This window comes from Martes martes (assembly GCF_963455335.1).
Source record: "Martes martes genome assembly, chromosome: 7".
NCBI lineage: Eukaryota > Metazoa > Chordata > Mammalia > Carnivora > Mustelidae > Martes > Martes martes.
The window spans coordinates 140075278-140097195 of record NC_137894.1 but is presented as its reverse complement, the minus strand read 5'-3'; the positions used below and the strand labels follow the sequence as shown (position 1 = coordinate 140097195).

General features: G+C 52.1%; 1 protein-coding gene across 1 annotated transcript in view; it reads right to left on the bottom strand.

Annotated features, from left to right (window-relative positions):
• Nucleotides 1-21287, bottom strand: part of YY1 (YY1 transcription factor) — a 29259-nt gene extending 7972 nt beyond the window's left edge. The window contains exons 1-2 of the mRNA XM_080807648.1: nt 20219-21287; nt 3582-3744 (exon numbers count right to left, since the gene is read on the bottom strand). Coding sequence (XP_080663774.1) covers nt 3582-3744; nt 20219-20885 — 830 coding nt within the window. The 5' untranslated portion in view covers nt 20886-21287. The remainder of the gene's footprint in view (nt 1-3581; nt 3745-20218) is intronic.
• Nucleotides 21288-21918: the final 631 nt, after the last annotated feature.

Below are 21918 nucleotides of genomic sequence, written 5' to 3'. Positions count from 1 at the left end.
TCTGGCCCCCAACAATTTGCAACCTGGTGCCTCTCGTCTCCGGCTTTCAGAGTCCCAGCACCACTGCCAGGGACCCCGGAAAATCCTCTTCAGCGGTTGGTTCTACACATTCTCAAAACGCAAAGACCTAACAAGAGAGGCCATTCCAGGCTCCAGTATCTCTCATCACCGCCACCGTCCAATTAGAGACGTGACAGTTTTCCGTGATCTGTTCTAGGATCGGGGGGCGGTGGAGGGGGGGGGGGAATAACAGAGATGAGCAGGAGACCAACCCTCTCCCCTCACTTTGTATACACTGTCAGGATGAGTGCGATCTCATTCCACTTGGTACACAAAAGGAAATCTTTTAACAGAATGATCAGAAAAGACACACACACTACATTCAGATGATTATGGAAAAAGATCGCCTACCGTGGACCGTAACTGGGTGCTAGGATCACGTTTCCTGCTCTGTGAGTCCAACAAAGCAGCTTGAGGACCAAGGCGAGACTTGCAGTCAGGCCAACAAGTTCCCTGAACTTCGACGACCATCAACTTTATGCCCACTTTTAGGCCGCGGCTTATCAGCACTGCCTCTCTCTTCAGGGGGTCTCTGATTATCTTTTCCTTTTTACATTATCTTTTCCTTTGGTTTCTCCCAAACCACCAAGGCCTTCCGGCTTCTTACTCATTCTGCGCACCGCTCAATGAGCTCGACTCCTGAACAAAGCCCCACAACTCACCGACTGTCTGTTCTCAACTGAGTGGGTGTCCAGCCTGCCGCAGAGCTGCCCCTCTAATTTTCTGGCTCTCCAGACTCTTCAGGAAGGCTTCCTTTTGATGTGCGTCCTCATCTCCCTGAAGTATATCCTCCAGTAACCCCCTCAGAGAGGGTAAGTGCGACATAAAACGAATCCTTAGGTGTCTACAATGGCCACTTTCCTGCCCTGTATTTGACGGACAGCTCTGCTCGATCAAGAATGCTGTTTACAGAAACTCTGCCTTCCAACTCTCAGAACCTGGCTCCACCGTCTTCTAATTATCTACTGCGGGTCAAGAAAGGTCTCATTCAGATCAGGTAGGGTTGAAGGCAGCCCTGACGCAGGTGCAAGGCCACCTGGGAAACAAGCAGAAGCTTCTTTCTATCTGACAACAGTGACATGCACCTCCCGAGCGCAGGGCTGAAGCCCCAGATCTTCTGCTCTGGAAACTGGGGACAAGCTTTCAGATCAGCCGCCCCAACTCAGCAGTGAGGGTAAACAACGCCAAGGGTCGCCACAGCTGGGCGTGGCGGCTCCCTAGCCCCAGGTTCCTGCTCTCCGCGAAATCCCGCCGCAGCCCTCTGCTCCTACACTGAAATCACTCCGCAACGTGCAACTCGGAGAAATGTGATCCGTCCCTCTCCTGGACCTCCTGAGCACGCCCTTGGCTTTTGTGATGCCGTGGGTACTTCACTAAGCCACCCCGTCTTGTCTGAATGAGCCCTGTGCACCGACCGCAGGGTGTTCCCCGGACTGTCCTCTCAGAAACCGCCCTCTCCACACCGCGGACGGCCGCAGCCACATTGCAGAAGACGAGTCAGCCCTGACCTACCTCCTGAAACCTCCAAGTCCAACAGGGACGACTGACACCTAAAGCCCAACAATGCCCACCCTGAGCCCCAAACCAGCAACCCTCTTCCAGTCTCACGCCAGCTGGGGCTTCGCGAGGCACTGCGCTTCCACTCCAATCCCCCCTCCCGGAGGCACGCAGCTGGGGTGGTTCTCCGTCTCTTCCACCACCTCCCACACCCTGATCTCATTTATTCTTTCCGTCTGGCCACCGCAATCCTGGCTCAGGCCTGCAGGACCTCCCCCACTCGCTGTCGGTGCCCGCGCCAACCCAGCCTGGAGAGAGCAGACATGTCATTCCCTCCACATCAACCCCCGATCACAGCCCTCGCTCTGCTGTTCACACCCCTCCGGCAGCTGTCCACCGCGCACTAAAAACATCCACAGATGTGGCGCCAGTATTCAGAGAACTCAGTGATCTCTTACACTTCAACTATCTTCCTATAGGCAGGCATCCAAATTCCCAGCCAAACCTACTTATTCTTCTCTGAGCGTACACCGAATGGGCGTGCAGCACCTCCCTTTCCACTGCGCTCACGCCACACTAGCATTAGGCCCACCAAGGAAACCCCCCCAATCCCCCCCACCTCAGCGTTTTTCAGGGCTCAGGCCAGACGCCATCCCCTCTACAAGGCTTTGACTCCTGCCTTCCATAGCTCTATCCCTGGGGACAGCAGCCTCTACCCTCGATAAACTCCAGAGACGTTAACAAAAACTGACTAACTTTAAAAACCCATGACAATACTAAACACTGGCATGCAATTCAACTCAATCTGCCCCAAAACTCTAACCTCGCTGCTGATTCTATCTACAGATTCCATTTTTATTTGTACGGGGGGGGGTGGGTGGGTATAATGGAGTTACATAGCATACCCGTACTTAAAACATGAAAGCCAACAAAAGCTGGGAGACACAATGTCATAAACAAAAGGACAGAAGCCTTAACATTTTTTTTCAGCCGTGGTCAATCAGAAATAAATTCGGGTGTAGTTTCCCTCTGGCCGCAGTTTCACGGGATAGGAGGAAAGGGCACAAAGCCCTTTATTATAATACCCCTGACTCTGACACCCATCCGACACCTGGAGAAACTGAGGATCCAAATGGCAGGAGGTCACCCACCTTGTTTTTTTCCCGGCAGGGCACACTCCAGGGCCTCCAGCTCTTATCTACTCCACTCTGCTCGCAAGAGAAAGACAGACAAGGGCGCCCCTGCTCTGTTTCTAGATGGGGGGGGATCACAAAGAGGTCTCTCTGCCCCGTCCTGTCCTTGCCTAAATGTCCTGGCTATTCCAGGCCCTGCACAACCTCAGGGCGGGCCGCGAACTCCTCCGTCTGCCCCAGAGTTGATGAGTTCATTTCACCTTTTATTTACAATGGTCTCTGAGTGTGTTCTCACGTCCTCGTAGAAACTGCCCAACGGTGCTGGGGAATAAATACTACAAAAGGGGAGAGAGGCTTCTGCGGGGGCCCCACCTGCTTCAGGTAAACAAGCCTCCAGACCTTCCTGACTGCCCACTTTGGTCGGTCACGGGGGGCCCCTGCCATAAATATTTGATCTCTTCCTGTCATGCCCGCTTCAGTGAACCAAACCCCGGGAGCATAACTGATGACACGCTGGCAAAGGAACTGATGACTCCTTCACGGGCGGCTCTGCCCGCCCGGCTCCGAGCCAGGCCCCCGCAGCGTGCTCCAGCTCACAAGGCGTCCAGCTGGTGTGAGGACCCCCATTTCCAATCAACTTTTGTGCAATTTTATGTATTCGCAAGCAATTATGAGCTACGGAATTAAGCAGCATTCGCCTCACCTCACTGTCTGCCAGGATCTAAAATGGGGCCACGCCCATCACTAGCAGAGTCACCCCCACAAACCCAAAGAAGTGCTTTTGTTTTCCCAAGTTTCCCTGGAGCAAGGCCACCAGCCACCAAGGAACCCGGCTGCCGACTCTCAAGTACTTTCTATGATTAGAGAGAAAGGAAAGTTCTGAGGGCTTACCTAGCGAATTCTGCCAGTTGTTTGGGGTCTGAGAGGTCAATGCCAGGTATCCCTCCAGGAGGAAGCTTCTTCCCTGTCATATACTCTGAATAATCAGGAGGGGAGTTCTCTCCAATGATCTGCTCTTCAACCACTGTCTCATGGTCAATATCTTTTTTTTCATCTGAAACACACCGTAAGATTGATTATTTTAGTGGAGGAAAAATGTGTATGTGGGCAAATACATTCTAAAAACTATGAAAAGTGCTTTCATTAGCAGCTTCGGGAGCGGATGATTTAGAGCTGCTAGCCCAACTTCTTAACCACCCAGTCTTTCTCCTCGGTCTCCTGAAATCCTCTTTCTGCTTCAAGGTCACCAATATCTGCGATGCCAAACCCAGCAGACCTCTGCGCTCGTGCTCCTCAGCCTGGCGGGAACGTTCCCCATTCCCGACTCGGCGGTCACCTGCCTGGTTCTGCTCCCACTTCTCGAACTGGCTCCTTGTCAAGCTTCCTCGCTTCTCCTCCCACCACTCCTCAGACTTCTGCTTTCTGTCCACCCTACACATTTCCTGTTAGCCAGCAACACAGCGGGGCGGACTCGAGTCTGATGCCCCAGCCTCCGCCCGGCAGCCCGCCTCCTGCCTTCCCCCTGCAGCCCTCACTCTTCCATCCCGCTCTGCGGTCCTTTCAGCTCTTCATGCCGACCCCATGACCCGTACGCAGGCAAGTTATAAGCACGGCACTGTGGTTTTCGTTGGCCTCTCCCACTACACAGTACGTGCCACGAGGACAGGCGTGCTTGTCAGTTTCGATCCCCAGGTATCCCCAGAGCCTGGTGCAGCCCACACAGAGCTGGCCCTCAACAGACGCGTGTTCAAGGAATGCAGGACATCTCTACTTGTATTGTCACAAATCCAACAGGCTAAAAAAAAGGAATACGGATCCCCATAATGAATCTCCTACACCCCAAACACCAAATCCTACTGGTTTTTAGAACGTCTTCGCCCTTTGTCCCACTGCCATCAAGTTAGCTCTTAGCTTCTCATACCTCAACGACTAACGTAGTTTCTTAACTTATCTGCCCCATTCTGTTCTCTGCCATGATGATGCTATAAAGGATCAACTGATACAGAAAACGCAGCTGATGTATTCCCACCTGGTACGAACCCTTCAGAAGTGTAAATTACACTTGGCCTCCTGGGCCCCCTGGGTCCCCTGGGTCCCGTTTACACAGCTAGCCGGGCCTTCCTTCCTCCCAGGCAGGAGCCCTCCACAACACAGCCAGGCCGAGCTCCTCCCAGGGCTTGGTGACTCTACTGCTCTGGCCTCAGGTTCTTACCTTTTCCTTGAACTCCTACACTAGGGCTTGGTAACAACACCGACAAACTCTAAATCATGCTGTTTTGAATTTTTGTTGGCCTCGCCTCTTACACTAGGGTCGAGTGCCCAGAGGCCCAAACTGGTTGGTGTGCAACTATGTGGCGCTGAAAGCAGAAAATAAAGACGCTCCAAAGTGTTCCCTGCTGACTGAAATGTCCTGCTTCTCCATGAAAACGTTTCACAAAGGGCAGGAACAAATAGGAATTTTTTTTTGAAGATTTTATTAATTTATTTCACAGGCAGAGATCACAAGTAGGCAGAGAAGCAGGCAGAGGAGAGGAAGCAGGCTCCCCGCTGAGCAGAGAGCCTGATGTGGGGCTCGATCGCAAGACCCTGGGATCATGACCTGAGCTGAAGGCAGAGGCTTTAACCCACTGAGCCACCCAGGCGCCCCAAACAGGACTTTCTGAAGTGAAAATTGGCTTGTTCAATTCTTACCCTTCCACCAGTGTTTAAAAAACAAACAAACAACAAAAAAAACACAAGACTAAAGGGGCGTCCGGGTGGCTCAGTCCGTTAAGCATCTGACTCTTGATTTCATCTCAGGCCATGATCTGAGGGTATCAAACCCCACATGGGGCTCCGTGCTGAGCGTGGAGTCTGCTGGACATGCTCTCTCCCCATCTGCCTCTGCCCCCATGTGCACACGCTCTCTCTCCCTAAAATAAATAAAATCTTTTTTTTTTAAATAAATAAAATCTTTTTTTTTAAAAGATTTTATTTATTTATTTGACAGACAGAGATCACAAGTAGGCAGAGAGGCAGACAGAGAGAGAGGAAAGGAAGCAGGCCCTCTGCCGGGCAGAGAGCCCGACTCGGGGCTCGATCCCAGGACCCTGGGATCATGACCTGAGCCGAAGGCAGCGGCTTTAACCCACTGAGCCACCCAGGCGCCCCAAACAGGACTTTCTGAAGTGAAACTTGGCTTGTTCAATTCTTACCCTTCCACCAGTGTTTAAAAAAAAAAAAAAAAAAAAAAAAAAAAGACTAAAGGGGCGTCCGGGTGGCTCAGTCCGTTAAGCATCTGACTCTTGATTTCATCTCAGGCCATGATCTGAGGGTATCAAACCCCGCATGGGGCTCCATGCTGAGCGCGGAGTCTGCTGGACATGCTCTCTCCCCATCTGCCTCTGCCCCCATGTGCACACGCTCTCTCTCCCTAAAATAAATAAAATCTTTTTTTTTAAAATAAATAAAATCTTAAGACAAAAACAAATCACAAGACCAAAAACCAACCAAATCAAACCCTACAGGGACATCACTATCAAAAAATGTCTAGCTGCTTATCATCAGGTTCTCTGACATCAGGGTACAAGGGCAAGGTAAAGACAAAATGTTGGGGTGTGTGGGTGGCACAGTCAGTTAAGCCTCTGACTCCTAGTTTCAGCTCAGGTCTCGGGGTTGTGAGACTGAGCCCTGTGTCGGGCTCGGCACTCAGCACGCTGCCCCGCCAAGTAAATAAATCAATCTTTTTTTAAAAAAAAGGGCAGAATGTAGGTTCATTTGATTCAAGTGGTCATTATGTTCAATCACTCAGATGAAAAGCAAAGAACACGATACTTTTTCTTTTTTAAAGATTTTATTTATTTGACAGAGAGAGATCACAAGTAGGCAGAGAGGCAGGCAGAGAAAGAGGGGGAAGCAGGCTCCCCGCTGAGCAGGGAGCCCGATGTGGGGCTCCATCCCAGGACCCTGAGACCATGACCTGAGCCGAAGGCAGAGGCTTAACCCACTGAGCTACCCAGGTGCCCCTGGCATACGATACTTTTAAATTATAAATGTCTCTCCTCCCACCACTCATTTATTTTTCAAAAATTTTATTTCAAGTCATCTCCTACACCCAACGTGGGGTTGACCCTGAGATCAAGAGTCGCCCACTCCACCAACTAAGCCATCCAGGACCGCACCCCCCCCCCCAATTCTGGAAAACGTTACGCGTCACTGCCAGGAATCAGAGGGCAGCAGCATCGCACTGAATGTTTACTGGACAGGCGGTTTTCATTACCACGCACAGCCCCCGAGAGGTGGGCAAACTCGCAAGTCCACCCTGCACAGGAGAAAGCGGAGGCCCAGAAAGCCTCCCTCCCGGCCCCGGGGTCCTTCGCTGTCAAGCCCAGCAGCCTTCAGTTCCGAGCTAGAACAATCTCTACATCCCGAGTAACCTCCATACAGACCACCCAGCCCGGGGAAACAGCCAGATCATTCTCGAAGGGCGAGAAACATGGTTAGCGATCCTAAGTGACAAAGCCAGGACTGTGCACCGTAACCGGGTTTTCTCTCGGGCCTGCGGTGATCCCCTCACCCTCCAGCCTTCCCCCTGAGGAGCAACTACCACCACGTCACCTTTCAGGTGCTCCAAAAATGCTCGGGTGGGCAGGGGAGCTGTTTTCCCACCCAGACTTTGGGTACTTCCCACAGAAGAATGGAAGCAAGGCGGAGGGCCCCTGCCGCTTCGAGGAAGCTGTGACAAGAGCCACGTCTCCAGTAAGCTGGGACACATTCCGGGATTACCGACTCACAGACTAGGGGCGCCACCGGCTGCCTTCGGCTCAGTCATGATCCCAAGGTGCTGGGATCGAGCCCCGAATGGGGCTCCCTGCTCCGCGGGGAGCCTGCTTCTCCCTCTCCCACTCCCCCTGCTTGTGTTCCCTCTTCTTGCTGTCAAAGAAATGAATAAAATCTTTAAAAAGAAAGAAAAAGGGATCACAGGCTAGCTCACACTCCCTGCACAGTCCAACACCTATTAACCGAGGGCCTCCTCACCTGGCACTGTTCCAAGGCCCCAGAAACAAAACGAAGCCTCTGCCCTCAGGGAAATTTATTCTAGTGAGCGAAGCCGTCTTGGCTCAGGCTGCCCTAACAAAATACCACAGACTGGGGGCTGTGACAATTCACCCCTCACAGTCTTGCAGACTAAGGTGCCAGCCAATTCAGCTCCTGGTAAAGGCGCTCTACCCTGGCTTGTGAACAGAACCTTCTTGGGGGGCCCTTCCATGGCGGGGAGGCGGATCGTCATCTCTCTCTCTCTCTTTTTACCTAAAAGGGCACTAATCCCACCAGGAGGGCTCCACTCTCATAACCCAATTACTTCCCAAAGGCCCCACTGTCAAATACCTTCGCACTGGAGACTGGGACTTTAACTCATGAATTCTGGGGGGACACAAACAAGTCAAATGAGGAAATGCTTCCTGAGGCTTGAGACTCAGGTCTCAGACCCAACGTTCAGCAACGCCAAGCACCCAGACGCCAACGCCAGCAGAGTCACCAACATCACCACGAACTGTAATACGTGTATGGAGTGAGTCTAAGCAGAGACTGACAAGTTTTACGATCCCCAAGTACCGCCAGTGAGCCCGACCCAGCCTGACAACCTTCCCACCACCACTTATGGTTTCCTTTCTATTATTTTTTTATTTACACACACACACACACACACACACACACACACACACAGAGAAAATCCCAGCACAGAGCTGATGCGGGGCTAGATGTCATAACCCTGAGATCAAGATCTGAGCCGAAATCAAGAGCTGGACACAACGGAACGAGCCGCCCAGGTGCCCTCTCCTTCCTACTGTTTAAACAAATTTTGGTTAAGGAGACATGAACATAATAGTTATCATTTCATCCATCTGTGAAATGTCCAATTCTGTGGCATCAGGTACACTCACAATGCTGTGTACCCATCACCACCATCTATACCTGAGACTCATCGTCCCCAACAGAAACCCGGTACCCACTGCACACCTGCCCCGCCCCCCGGTGGCCTCTATTTTACTTCCTGTTTCTACAAATTTGCCTACTCTAGGTACTTTTTTTTTTTTTAAAGATTTTATTTATTTATTTGACAGACAGAGATCACAAGCAGGCAGAGAGGCAGGCAGAGAGAGAGGGGCAGGCTCCCCGCTGTGCAGAGAACCTGGTGCGGGGCTCGATCCCAGGACCCTGGTATCATGACCTGAGCCGAAGGCAGAGGCTTTAACCCACTGAGCCACCCAGGCGCCCCTCTAGGTACCTTTTATAAATGGAATCAAACAGTATTTGTCCTTTTGTGTCTGGCTGACCTCACATCTTCAAGGTCCACCCATGTACTAGCATGTACAAAACTTCATTCTTTTTCACAGCCGAATAATACTCTTGTATGGACATACCACATTTTGTTTATCCACTCATCCACTGATAGACACAGGAGCTGCTTCCCCCTTCTGGCTGCTGTGAATCATGCTGTTATAGATAATGGTGTGCACATATGCCACCTATTTTTGGAAACAGCTTTACTGAAACACAGCTATGCTTGTTTGTTCACATGTTATCTTTGGCTACTTTCCTGCTGCAATGACACTGGCGTTGATATGGTGCTTTAGGATGGCCTATGAAACCTGTAACATTACTATTTAGGCCTTTACAGAAAAAAACAGCTTATTGACCTTTTACCTATATGATGGAATTTTACTTAAAAAATAGGATTTAAAACTATAGTGGAGATTTTTCTAGTGAAACAAACAGTGAGATTACCCAATGATGGGATTTACTTCCAAAAGAGACTTCAACCTGTCTTTAAAACAGGTGAGAGGGGCGCCTGGGCGGCTCAGTGGGTTGAGCCTCTACCTTCAGCTCAGGTCATGAACTCGGGGTCCTGGGATCGAGTCCCGAGTCGGGCTCTCTGCTCAGCGGAGAGCTCGCTTCCTCCTCTCTCTCTCTGCCTGCCTCTGTCAAATGAATAAATAAAATCTTTAAAATAAAATAAAACAGGTCAGATTTGAGTTCTATTTTGGAGGAGGACTACACAAGTCTGGGTAATAAATGAGAGAAGGGGGGGTAAGGTGGGTGGAAAAGGATGTTAACTATGCCTTCCAAGTTTCTGGGTTGCATTTCTGGGGGGAGGTCATGAGCCAAGTTGGAGAACAAGGGGGGAAGAGACAATGTGCAGCAGAGGACCTGGAGTTCCCTTCTGATTTGAGGGGTCTGGGAAACACCCTGTGGATAGACAGACCTCAAGGAGGTACTTGGATATGCGAGTGTGGGGACAAAAGAAATTGAGGTTGAAGAGGAAATACAGACATCACTGGCACATGGCCTGTATTTAAAGCCAGAGAGATAAATGGTATCTATTGAAAAAAAATACAGACAGGGAGGAGAGGGTTCGGAACGAACACCTGGGTAACTGCAACCCCAAGGGAGACCGCAAAGAAAAGTCTAGATGCAGGGAGAAAACCAGCTTTGTCTCATGACTACTGAACTCAGTGACTTACCAAGCGAAAGTGATGCACAGTTGACGCCGTCCGTCCTGAGTAGACAATAACCACATGGTCTGTATGTAATGTTAAAACCAAAATAAAACTGATTAAAGACAACCTGCTTTTGATGACCACCACACATACCCCTGCACTTCTGAACGTGATCCAATACTCTTGCCTCAAAAAAACTTTTGTTGGGTCTTTCTAGATAATTGCTGTGTGCTTTCGTAATATGTATTTAAACTTTACATTACCACTTCTGTTACTTATTCCTTCATAAACAGCGTATGCCATGAAAGTTCATTGAGTGAACTCTTTGAAGACCAGCACACAGAAATCATCAAAAGGGTCATTAACTACTCAACAACACAATGTCAGGAAATAAACTATTTATATAGGAAAAAAATCATATTTTGAAGAAAGCTGCTTGAGAAATGACAAAAGATGTTTGGTTTTATGGTCAGAGTGCCGCTCAGCAGTTAAGTTTTTTTTTTTTTTTTAATTTGTCAGAGAGAGAGCACACAGGCAGGCAGAGTGGCAGACGGAGGCAGAGGGAGAAGCAGGCTCCCCACCGAGCAGGGAGCCCAATGTGGGACTCGATCCCAGGACACTGGGATCATGACTCGAGCCGAAGGCAGCCGCCTAACCAACTGAGCCACTCAGGCGCCCCTCAGCAGTTAAGTGGGTGTGGTGTCAGGCCTCTACTGGGGGTCTTGGAACGCACCCCCACAGATTAAGGGGGGGCTCCCGTATAAACAAACCTGTCCTATCCCCATCTCTCAACTATTCCGTTCACGTCTCCATTACCGAAGCCATCCTCATTCTCATCCTGGTTTGAGAGGCAAAGCAAAGAGATTCAGAATAACTTCAGTCAAAAAGATAGCGATGGTGGGTGAGGGGCACCTGCGTGGCTCTGTCAGTTAAGCAGCTGCCTTTGGCTCACGTCATGATCCCAGTGTCCTGGGATCGAGCCCTGCATCCGGCTACTTGTGAGCAATGAGCCTGCTTCTCTTTCTCGGCCTCTGCCTACCACTCTGCCTGCTTGTGTGCGCTCTCTCTCTCTGACAAATAAATAAATAAAATCTTAAAAAAAAAAAAAAAAAAGATAGCAATGGGACACCTGGCTGGCTCAGCTGGCAAAACATGTGAGTCTGGATCTTAGGGCCATGAGTTCGAGCTCCACATGGGGGAGGCGGACTGTACTTTAAATAAGTAAATAATCTTTGAATAAAGACTCAAATATATTAAAAGAGAGAGAGAGAGAGACGGAGAGGATTAAGCTAAATGGAAAGGCTGGAAGCACTCTCCAGGTCCACGAAGAGGTTTAAAAAGTGGTCTGACCTACCCTCCCCAGTCCTACCAAAGAGGCCCTCTGGCCCTGTTCCTCAACGCGGGAGAAAACGTACAAGGTAATACAACGACACCTTCCCCTCTGCCCACCTCTCACCCCCCACCCCTGCATCCACTCTGCGCTCCAAAGCCCGGACCTCCTTCCTTCGAGAGGTCTTTCACTTCCGTCAGTGAACCTTGCTTGGTTTCTTCGTTTCTTAAAAAAGAGACCACCACCGGTAAGGCTGAAACCCGAGAAGGCTTTAAATGGCAGCCTCGGCGTCTAGGAACACAGGGAGGAGTGAGCCAGACACCTCTGTTCCACCTTCCCCACCCTCCTGGGCTTAAGGGGAACAGCAGGTTGTGGAAGAATGCTCAACTTTTGTTGGAGGAGAGGAAGCATGTAAAGGATATGGAAAATTCTGAGTCACCTTCAATTAGGTTACATTTTCAGTCTTTGGCTCTTCTAAGACACCACGTGAATTCTGGACACCACACCGGCTGGAATCCGCACTGTGACCCGGTGGTCCTCTTCATATAGAAGCAGTTTAACCAAGAATTCAGTCCTCAGAGAAGCTTGACTTCCCTACAAGTTTTTCTCATCTTAGCTAGAATCCGTTATCAGTAGTATGCTTTCCTTTTTTATCTCAACTGCCAGGAAATTCATGAGGGCTGACCCTCACACTTCTTTTTTTCCTGTGATCCTGATTTTCTATTTTCACCAACTCCGGTATTTATTTACCAACTACTTACTTACATGGGTTGGCTAGATTTTGATCCCCCGCACCTTTCATCTTAGGCCATCAGCTTCGGTCTGACCTTTCTGGGAGACTTACAGCAAAAACGACATCACCAACTCACCACTGCCCTCACCCAAACCTTCACTGGGGAAACCTTGGGGGGGGGGCACTAACTATTTGAGATTCATTGCTAAGCAACAGGCAGAAATCAGTCATAAGCTATTTCCATGTTTCCCCACTAACTGAGACCTAAGGACAAGATACTATCATTTACTGAGTGCCTGCTTCATGCTAGCAACTGTCCTATTCCTGAACGCAGACAAAACCTCAAAGACACTAACTTCATGTGTTTGGCTTAAGAAACAAGCCTCAGAAATGCCAAGTCATGTACCTGAAGAAACGCAGTTAAGTGGCACATCTAAGATTTGAAACTAGGGTCGACTGTGTAGTCCGTGCCTTTCCTAGAAAAGGAACACTCCTGCACACCCTCTCCTCACCCTTCATACTTCTTTTCCACCTATGCGGCCGGGGCGGTCCGGGAGCAGGGCAGTGCTCTGGTCACTAGGCTGCGATTCTGCCTTACTGCATCATTTCCATGTGCTGATCGCTCACCCAGTTACGGACCGAGAATCTTCTAAATGCCTAGTGCCATCCTAAGGCTGAGGGTCACAAGCCCAAAACTTACTCCCTAGAGGAAGCAGAAAGAAGCAGGTTAAAAGAAAAAAAAAAAAAAAAAAAGCAAGATAGCTTCAGACACTGCTATGAAGAGAATAAAACAGGAGTTTTATTAGGAGTCACAGTGAGAGTGGAGGACCAGGGAAGGCCTCCTGAGAGCGGAGATGTGAACACGGCAGCACAAGAATGTGACATCTGGGGTCACTGCGCTGAAGGCAGAGGTCAGCGCAAAGAAACAAGCTCAAGGATGGAAAAAGGGCTCCTCAGGCTGGAGCACAAAGGGAGTGGCGGGAGGAAGGAGGAAAGAGAGAAGGAAAGCAGGGGCCAATCATGTGTCGCCTCATGATAAGGAGTCTGGACTTCAACTGAATGTGATGCGACATCTGCAGGACGTGTGCGTATGTGAAGACACAAAACACGGTATTTACCATTTTAAAATCTACAGTTCAGTGACATTAACTATATCCACGCTGTTAGAGAGGTTTTCAAGCAGAGGAGTGAAGCCATCTGATGAAGTCTTAGAAAATTCAGGAAGGTAGAGAGAGTGTACACCTAGATTCCCCAGACATGAAATCCAGAAGTGTGTATGTAGTCCTTGTTAAGAATCTATAAAAACTGGGGCACCTCGGTGGCTCAGCCTGTTAACTGTATGACTCCTAGTTTCCACTCAGGTCATGATCTGGGGTCATGAGATCTCGCCCCATGTGGGGCTCTACACTCAGCACAGAGTCGGCTTCAGATTCTTTCTCCCTCTGCCTTCTGCCCCCCCCCACTCATGCTCTCTAAAATAGATAAATCTTAAGGAAAAAAAAAGAATCTGTAACATCTACTTAATACAGGAATCATATGTATTAGCACAAACTGTAAGTGAGCTGCCAGCAAAGTAAGAAATGAAAAGCCAACTGTCCATTTGGAGGAGCAGCAGCAGCTTCTCTCCCTCAAAGTTTCTGGGTGCTTGGGAGCTAGAAGACAAAAGGAAAAGAAGGAAAGAGGACTGAGCGGAGAACTGCAAAAAGAGAAAGACACTTCAGGCGTTTTCGCAGGCGTGATCACCTGTGAAACACTAGAGATTCTGTTCAAGTCTGTGGCTCTCCTAGAAGAGACAGGGTCTGGGCTCCAACAGAAGAACAGTGGCAGCCTCCTTCCCTTCTCCACACTTCTTATATCTAAGGGAGATCATTAATACAAGAAAGAAAAGTCCTTCACAACCACTTACATTGTCTTCATGTTCATCTTAAGAGCACTGTGTAACCTCAAAGGCATCAAATGATTATCAAGAATTTTACTCAAGGGAAAAAAAAAAAAAAAGAATTTTACTCAAGAGCTCCTAAAACCTCATTCAGCAGGTCACGTTAAAATTTAAGAGTTCTGGGGTGCCTGGGTGGCTCAGCGGGTTAAAGCCTCTGCCTTCGGCTCAGGTCGTGATCCCAGAGTCCTGGGATTGAGCCCCACATGGGGCTCTCTGCTAGGCAGGGAGCCTGCTTCCCCCACCCCCCGGCCTGTCTCTCTGCCTACTTGTGATTTCTGTCTGTCAAATAAATAAATAAAATCTTAAAAAAAAAAATTTAAGAGTTCTGCTTTAAGAAAGTGAGTACACTGGTTCCTATGGTCACATAGGAGTTCGGGAAGAAGTTCTTTTTCTAAAATAAGTCATTTTACAAGGACACAGAGGTCAGAAGTTAAGATATTCCAAAGCAAGATACTTTGGTCAGTGCCGTCTAAAGTGGAAATCTGATGCTGTTACTAATGTGATTACCGGAAACCACTGGGCCTGTTGTTATTGACAATTAATCACAAATGAAACAGAATGGGACCCATTAAAACGTGGCACTTGGGAACGGGAACGGTCCTCTCGTGGACTGTACTGAAGTCCACCACGCGCAGGAAGGCGCACACTCACACGGTGCGGTCAATGAACTTCCAAAACCTCCACACGCCTTCCCGATATTCTGCTAACAGTAACGAAATTAATGTTACTGTCAACCTCCAAGCAGCATTTCAGATGCCAAATTTTACAAATACAAGGCTTGAATGTTTACCCAACAATACTAGAGAATACAACCCACTGGTAAATACTCAGATTGAAAAATTATAACAAGTTTTCACTTTCGTATACTCCTATGGGAAGAAGAGCAGAGTTCACAAGATGGTGCCCTGAGAAGAGAGGATCAGGAGTTAACAAAGGAATGAAAATCCTAAGAAATGTTCCTTCTAGTCATTGTTTTTGCTAATAACCTGTTACAGGACCCTAAACTTCTCAGCCTTAAGCCCACCTTACTAAACAGACTGCAACAACAAAACACCAGGAAACTTTTGGTGAATAAACACCCAGGAGTCTAGCATACATTTTTTTTTAAAAGATTTTATTTATTTATTTGACAGACAGATCACAAGTAGGCAGAGAGGCAGGCAGAGAGAGAAGGGAGAAAGCAGGCTCCCTGCTGAGCAGAGAGCCCGATGCGGGGCTCGATCCCAGGACGCTGGGATCATGACCTGAGCCGAAGGCAGAGGCTTTAACCCACTGAGCCACCCAGGCGCCCCCTAGCATACATTTTTAAGTTCATTATTTTATTTATTCTCTTTCAAAGTCTAAAATGCTAGCTAGTAGGTAAGGGTCAGGAGCCCTGACCTCTTCCTGGTAGGGATTTCTCCTTTCCCGCTAGGGGGAGTCAGCTGTTGCCAGTGGGAGGGAAGAAGGCCGGTGAAGCACCCGGAGTCGGGCAGCGCGGAGTCCGCATCAGCGAGCCGGCTTCCAGAACTTCTGGGTCAGGAATCAGGATCTATGACTTAGACTGCCCTATGTAGGTCACAGGCTTGACAAGATCACTTGGCGGGGCGGAAGTGGGGGGTTGTTCTGCAGCTTGGCTCCGTGGGAATTTACGTGCACGGCATCTCTAGTTAAGGATCAACAGGTAAAGGAGGAGGAGGTGGAAAACCCGCACAGGAGTGGCCGATGATCAGGACTAGTAACTTTTAGCAAATCTGAGTTTTCTGAATATAAAGAACTGACAAACAGTTAAATACTTTTCAACTTTCTTTCACTTTACTGATTTTAATATCAATGGTCTTTTCTGGTCTTAGACGTTTTGCTCAATCCAGCATGAAGCACTTCTATATTTGGTCTAACAAAAGATAAGTAAAATACCAACAGCCTTGAGTGAAGGTCACGATTTCCAAATACCTGCAACGTCGGGGCGCCCGGGCGGCTCAGCGGGTTAAGTCTCTGCCTTCGGCTCAGATCCCAGGGTCCTGGGATCGAGCCCCGCATCGGGCTCTCTGCTCAGCGGGGAGCCTGCTCCCCCCCCCCCGCCTGTCTCTCTGCCTACTTGTGATCTCTGTCAAATAAATAAATAAAATCATAAATAAATAAAGACGCGAAGCCTCAGATTTTACAGCCTTCTTAGGTTTCTCTCCAAACTAAATGTTTTACGGGCACCTGAGTGGCTGAGTCAGTTAAGCATCCGACACTTGATTTCAGCTCAGGTCATGATCTCTGGGTTGTGAGATCGAGCCCCAGATCAAGCCCTTCGTGCTCAGCGGGGAGTCTCTCTCTCTCTCCCTGCCCACCCCCCCCCCAGCTAGTGGTACTCTCCCTCTCTAAAATAAATAAGTTTAAAAAAAAAAGCCCTAAATGTTTTAAATACTCAGCTTTTATCATGAGTGTCCCTATTTGCCCATGATTAAGCGGTTTAGTTTATAGTAAGCTCTTTAGAACAGTATCAGTCCCATATGATGACAATCTAGCGAAAAACATACAGGAGACTGTGCCCTACGTCAGGCAACATGGAACTGTTCATTCATCATGTGCCAGGAAAAGACCCCAAAATAAACAAGGGCCTTAAAACAGTGGATCAAGCATGTTTAAGACACAGCTGAGGTGTGATGAAACACCAAAACACACACAGCCTCACTGAGCCTTCATCTTCTACTCGAAAACAAGCAGGTCCTGCTCAAGTACCTACACTATGGAACCTTACTCAGCCTTAAAAAGGAATGAACTACACTCGACGCTATGGCTGAACCTTGGACACCGGCTAAGCCACAGACACAAGACCACAGATTGTTATGATTCCATTTAAATGTCCAGAATGGGCAAAGCCAGAGAAACACAAAGTAGATTAGTGGTGGCCAGGGGCTGGAGGGCGAGGGGAAATGGGGAGTGCCTGCTCATGGGTATGGGGTTTCTTTCTGAGATGTTGAAAATACTGCGGAATTAGCTGGCAGTGACGGTCACACAACCTGGTGAATACAGCACAAGCCGCTGAACTGCACCCACGTGAATTACATCAGTTAAAAAAGAGGAAAGAAAAAAGCAGATCCACTAGGTTCCTTTCCCGTTATTCCATTAAAGAGATGCCAGTCACACAGACCGCTGTGACTCTGTGGGCAATTAGAGCAAGACAGCACACAAGCAAAAGAAACCCATAAAATCCAAAGATTTGGTTTCCACGGACGTGCTGGCTCCCACTAAGTTTTTTTAGCCTAGAAACTAACAGTAACTGGAACCCTGAGAATACCCTGTGTACAATTTTTTATATAAGGACTTCAGGGAACTAAGCTTAGACTTGGGCAAAACGGTCACCTCACAGCTCATTCCCATCCAAAGGACTGTGCCGTGAAACCAGAGTGGCGTTCAAACCCTTCTAGCCTGGGATCGGATGAAACGGAGTCTGTGAAAGCACTGAGCATACTGGCTACTGCAGTCAATACACACACCGAGAAATTCAGCTTAACAATTAAACTGTTTTGATTTCTTCACCTATTATCAATTATCTCCTCATTTCAGTTCCTAAGATTCCACTATCTTCAGAACTTGAACTTGGGGCGTGCAGAGTTAATCACCAATTATTAGGCTTCTCTTTGGTAAATAATTCCAAGCCACAAGGACAAGGAAGAGGGCTAGTTCACCACAAAACATGTCTGAGGAATCAGGCCTTACTATGTTACTGCCATCAAATATTTGTAACTACCTTTAGACATCGAGTACTCTGTTATGCGCCAGGCAACTAACTCTGCAAAGAAATGGGAATTAAAATAACCCCAAACTATGCAACTCCGTAAGAAGCCACTTGCACAGGGGAAATAATGACTTTGAAATGTTAATTGTAAATTAACTCCCATTAGTCAGGCCCCTCAGACCTTCCCCCTCCCCTGGCTGACTCCATACCCATCACCTCACCCAGCGAACCCTCCATTACCAGGTTTTCTGGGTATGAAGTAGACAAGCAATTTGATAAGACTGAATACAGAAAATTTAAAACACTCTAGTTTTCTAAATTTCTATAAAACCAACATGTCCTCACCATGAGAAAAAATAAATTTAGTTTTATAGTTAAGGTATATTTCTATCAATATCTCATCTCAGGGGCGCCTGGGGGGCTCAGCGGGTTAAGCCTCTGCCTTCAGCTTGGGTCATGATCTCGGGGTCCTGGGATCAAGTCCCACGTCGGGATCTCTGCTTGGCGGGGAGCCTGCTTCCCTCTCTCTCTCTGCCTACTTGTGATCTCTCTGTCAAATAAACCAATAAAATCTTAAAAAAAAAAAATCTAGGGGCGCCTGGGTGGCTCAGTAGGTTAAAGCCTCTGCCTTCAGCTCAGGTCATGATCCCAGGGTCCTGGGATCGAGCCCCACATCAGGCTCTCTGCTTGGCAGGGAGCCTGCCTCTCTGCCTACTTGTGATCTCTGTCAAATAAATAAATAAAATATTTTTAAAAAGAAACCTAATTTCAGATGGGACCCTGAATTCAGCAAAACTCAGCAACAACCGATTGGCCCGTCTTTTATTCTGCATATTAATGGAAAGAGACGACCCTCGGTTCCAACATCACGGGTGTGCACGCTACCAACTCTCCGGAAGGTATTCTGATAACCACTAAATACGCGGACAGGTTTCGTCTAAACATGCATCTTCATTGAACGCAAACTGCTCAGACTTCCACAAGCACTCTGAAATGCAGAGCAGCAGCCCTCTGCCCTGCCGTCCCGAGTCCCGCAGCCGTGCAACTACGGTAGCTCCCCGTGGGCTTACTTGAGCAGCCGAGCCGGCCCGGCCTTCCCCTCGCAGTCAGCCATCCTTTCATACTCAAGGGTCATCGCAGTGTGAGGCTCCATCCCGACAACTGACGCCACAGCCCTACGGGGGGGGGGGGGAGGGGGCGGTGTCCTACAACCCAGAACTAGTGTAAGCCCCGCAAGCGCTAGAGGCACCGGCGCCGGCAGGATCACTCGCACGTCCCTCCAAGGCCCCGGCAGCTGAACCAGGTGACATGCGCATCAAGTAACAGGACGCGGTCGCGCAGCTTCCTACGGCCACGAAGCAAAGAACAGACTTCAACACGCAGACAAGTCCCTCCTGCCCTATTTTCTCCGGCCTTCCAGAATCCTTCTCTTCCCGGGGAAAGGAAGCGGACCGCCTACCATGCACCGAAAAGAGAGCGGACACTTAAAGGCCTCGGCTGCATTAATTCGGGGACAAACGTCCCCAGCTGGGCAGCTCACCGACCCGTCTCCACAGACCCGCACACTTAAGGACACTCCCCCAAACGTAAAGGGCTCACAACAACCCACAAAACCTCGCGGACCCGCTCCCCACCGTGCCGCGGGCGGGGAGGGGGGCCCGAGGCGAGGACCTCGCCGGCAGCGCGGTGACAGGCCCTGGCTGCGCGGAGCCCGCACACGCGAGCCCTACGTGCCGCCCAAGTCCCGCCCCACCCGGCGAGCGCGGGGAGCGCGGCCGCTGGCAGGGTCCGGCCTGCGCGCCGGGCGTGGGAGCAGAAGGCGCCTCTCGGGAGCAGCTGAGAGTCCGGGGAAGGGGGCGGAGCGGGGCCCCGGTGCCCCCCTCCAACTCCGAGGACGGCGGGGGGCTGGGGCTGGGGGGAGGCGACGGCAGGCTGCCCGGCCCGGCGTGAGGTCCGCGCAGCCCCGCTGCCCGCCCGCCCCGCGCGCCCCCGGGCCTCGCGTGGAGCCGGCCGGGCGGGGGCGGCAGACAACGGGCCGGCGGCCGTCCGTTGGCCCGAGCGCGCCCCGCCCCGCCGCGCCGCCCGGCCCCGCCCCGCGCCGCGCGGCCGCCCCGCCCGGGGAAACTACGCCATTGCGGCCTAGCGGGCGGCGCCGCGCCTCCCGCCGCCATCTTCGGCCCGCCGGCCCGCCGCCCGCCGCCCCCGCCGCGGCCCGCCATCTTTTGGGGCCGCCATACTTGCCCTGCGAAGAAGATGGCGGCGCCCATCACACACATAAAACATGGCTTCCCTTCAAAACAAAAACATCCCGGGGGCCGGCGCGCGCCGGCGCTCACCTGAGGACCACATGGTGACCGAGAACTCGCCCTCCAGGGTCTTGATCTGCACCTGCTTCTGCTCCCACTTCTTGTTGCCCGCGTCCGCGCCGCCCGCCGCCCCGGCCCCGCCGCCGAGGTAGCCCTTCTTGCCGCTCTTCTTGCCGCCGCCCTTCTTGACGCGGCCGCCGCCCGACGACGACGAGCCGCCGCCGCCGCTCTTGCCGGCCGCCGCCACGGTGACCAGCGTCTGCTCGATGTAGTCGTCGTCGCCGCCGGCCGGCGCGGGCACCGGGATGAGGATCTGGTCCTCGAAGCCGTCCTCGGCGCGCAGCCCGTCCGAGTCGTCGCCGCCCACCACCTCCTCGCGCGTCTGCACCAGGATCACCTCCTGGTGGTGGTGCACCTGGGTCGGGTCGTCGGTGACGAGCGGCTGCAGCGCGATCATGGGCGGGTGGTGGTGGTGGTGGTGATGGTGGTGGCCCGCGTGCCCGTGGCCGCCCCCGCCGCCGTGGTCGCCGCCGCCGCCGTCCTCGTCGTCGTCGTCGTCCTCCTCCTCCTCGCCCACCACCGTGGTCTCGATGGTCTCCACCGGGATGGTCTCCACCTCGATCTCGTGCAGCTCCACGATCTCGGCCGGCATCTCCGAGCCGTCCGTGGCGATGTAGAGGGTGTCGCCCGAGGCCATGGCTGAGGGCTCCGCCGCCACGGCCGCGGCGGCCTCGGCTCCGGGGCTACGGGCGGGCGGGCGAGGAGGCGGCCGGCCGTGGGGAAGGAAGGCAGAGGGAGGAAGGCGGCGGGCGGGCGGGCGGGGGGAGAGGGGGCGGGCGGCGGGGGGAAGGGGCGGGCGCGGCGGCGGCGGCGGCGGGCTTCCCCGCCTCCTCGCCTCGGTGCGCCCCGCGCTCGCTCGGCCGCTGCTCGCCCCGGCGCCCCGCCTCGCCGCGCCTCGGCCGCCCGCTCTGGCCGCGCCTCCTCCCGCCCTCCGGGCCGGCGCTCCGCTTCCCCCTTCCTCCTGCGCCTCCGCCTCCTTCCACACAAATACCAACTCCTCACCCCGAGCCCAGATCTCGCCGCCGCCGCCGCCGCCACACTCCGCTCAGGCTCGGCCTCGCGAGACTTCCGCGCTGGCCTCGGCCCGCCCCGCCTCGCTCCCACTCGCCCGCTGGCCCTCTCGCTCCTCCCCCTCTGCCAATCGATCTGCCCGTTCCCCACCGCAGCCCCGCCCACTCACCCGGGCTCCTCCCGGATTGGGGTCGACGGGGCGGCCCCCGCGCGCGCCGGCTGGCCGCAGCGTGTGACGTCAGCGCGCCGCCGCCGCCGCCGCCGCCGCCGCCGCAAGTCGCGCGGCTCCCTCCCTCCCTCCGCGGTGCCACAGCAGCGAAATCCGCCGCCCCGGGCCCGGGCCGCACTCGGGAGCGGGGCGTCGCCGCTGCAGCCGCCGCCTCGGGAGCCGGTGAGCGGTGCGCGGCCCCCGGCGCCGCGGGGAGGGGATCTGCAGGGGACGGCGGGCGGGCCGCGCGCGCGGTGTCCCGGCCGGGAGGCGCGGGGGAGCGGGCGGCGCGCTCGCGGCGGCCCCGGCGCCCAATAAAGTCTGCTTTGACGAGAAACGCCTGTGCCTCCTTTTTCGCGTCGGGCGGCGTTTGCTCGTGGCGCCGGGCTCCGGGCGGGCGATGGCGGCGGTGAGTGCGGAGGGCCCGGCGAACAAAGGCGGGCGGGCCGCC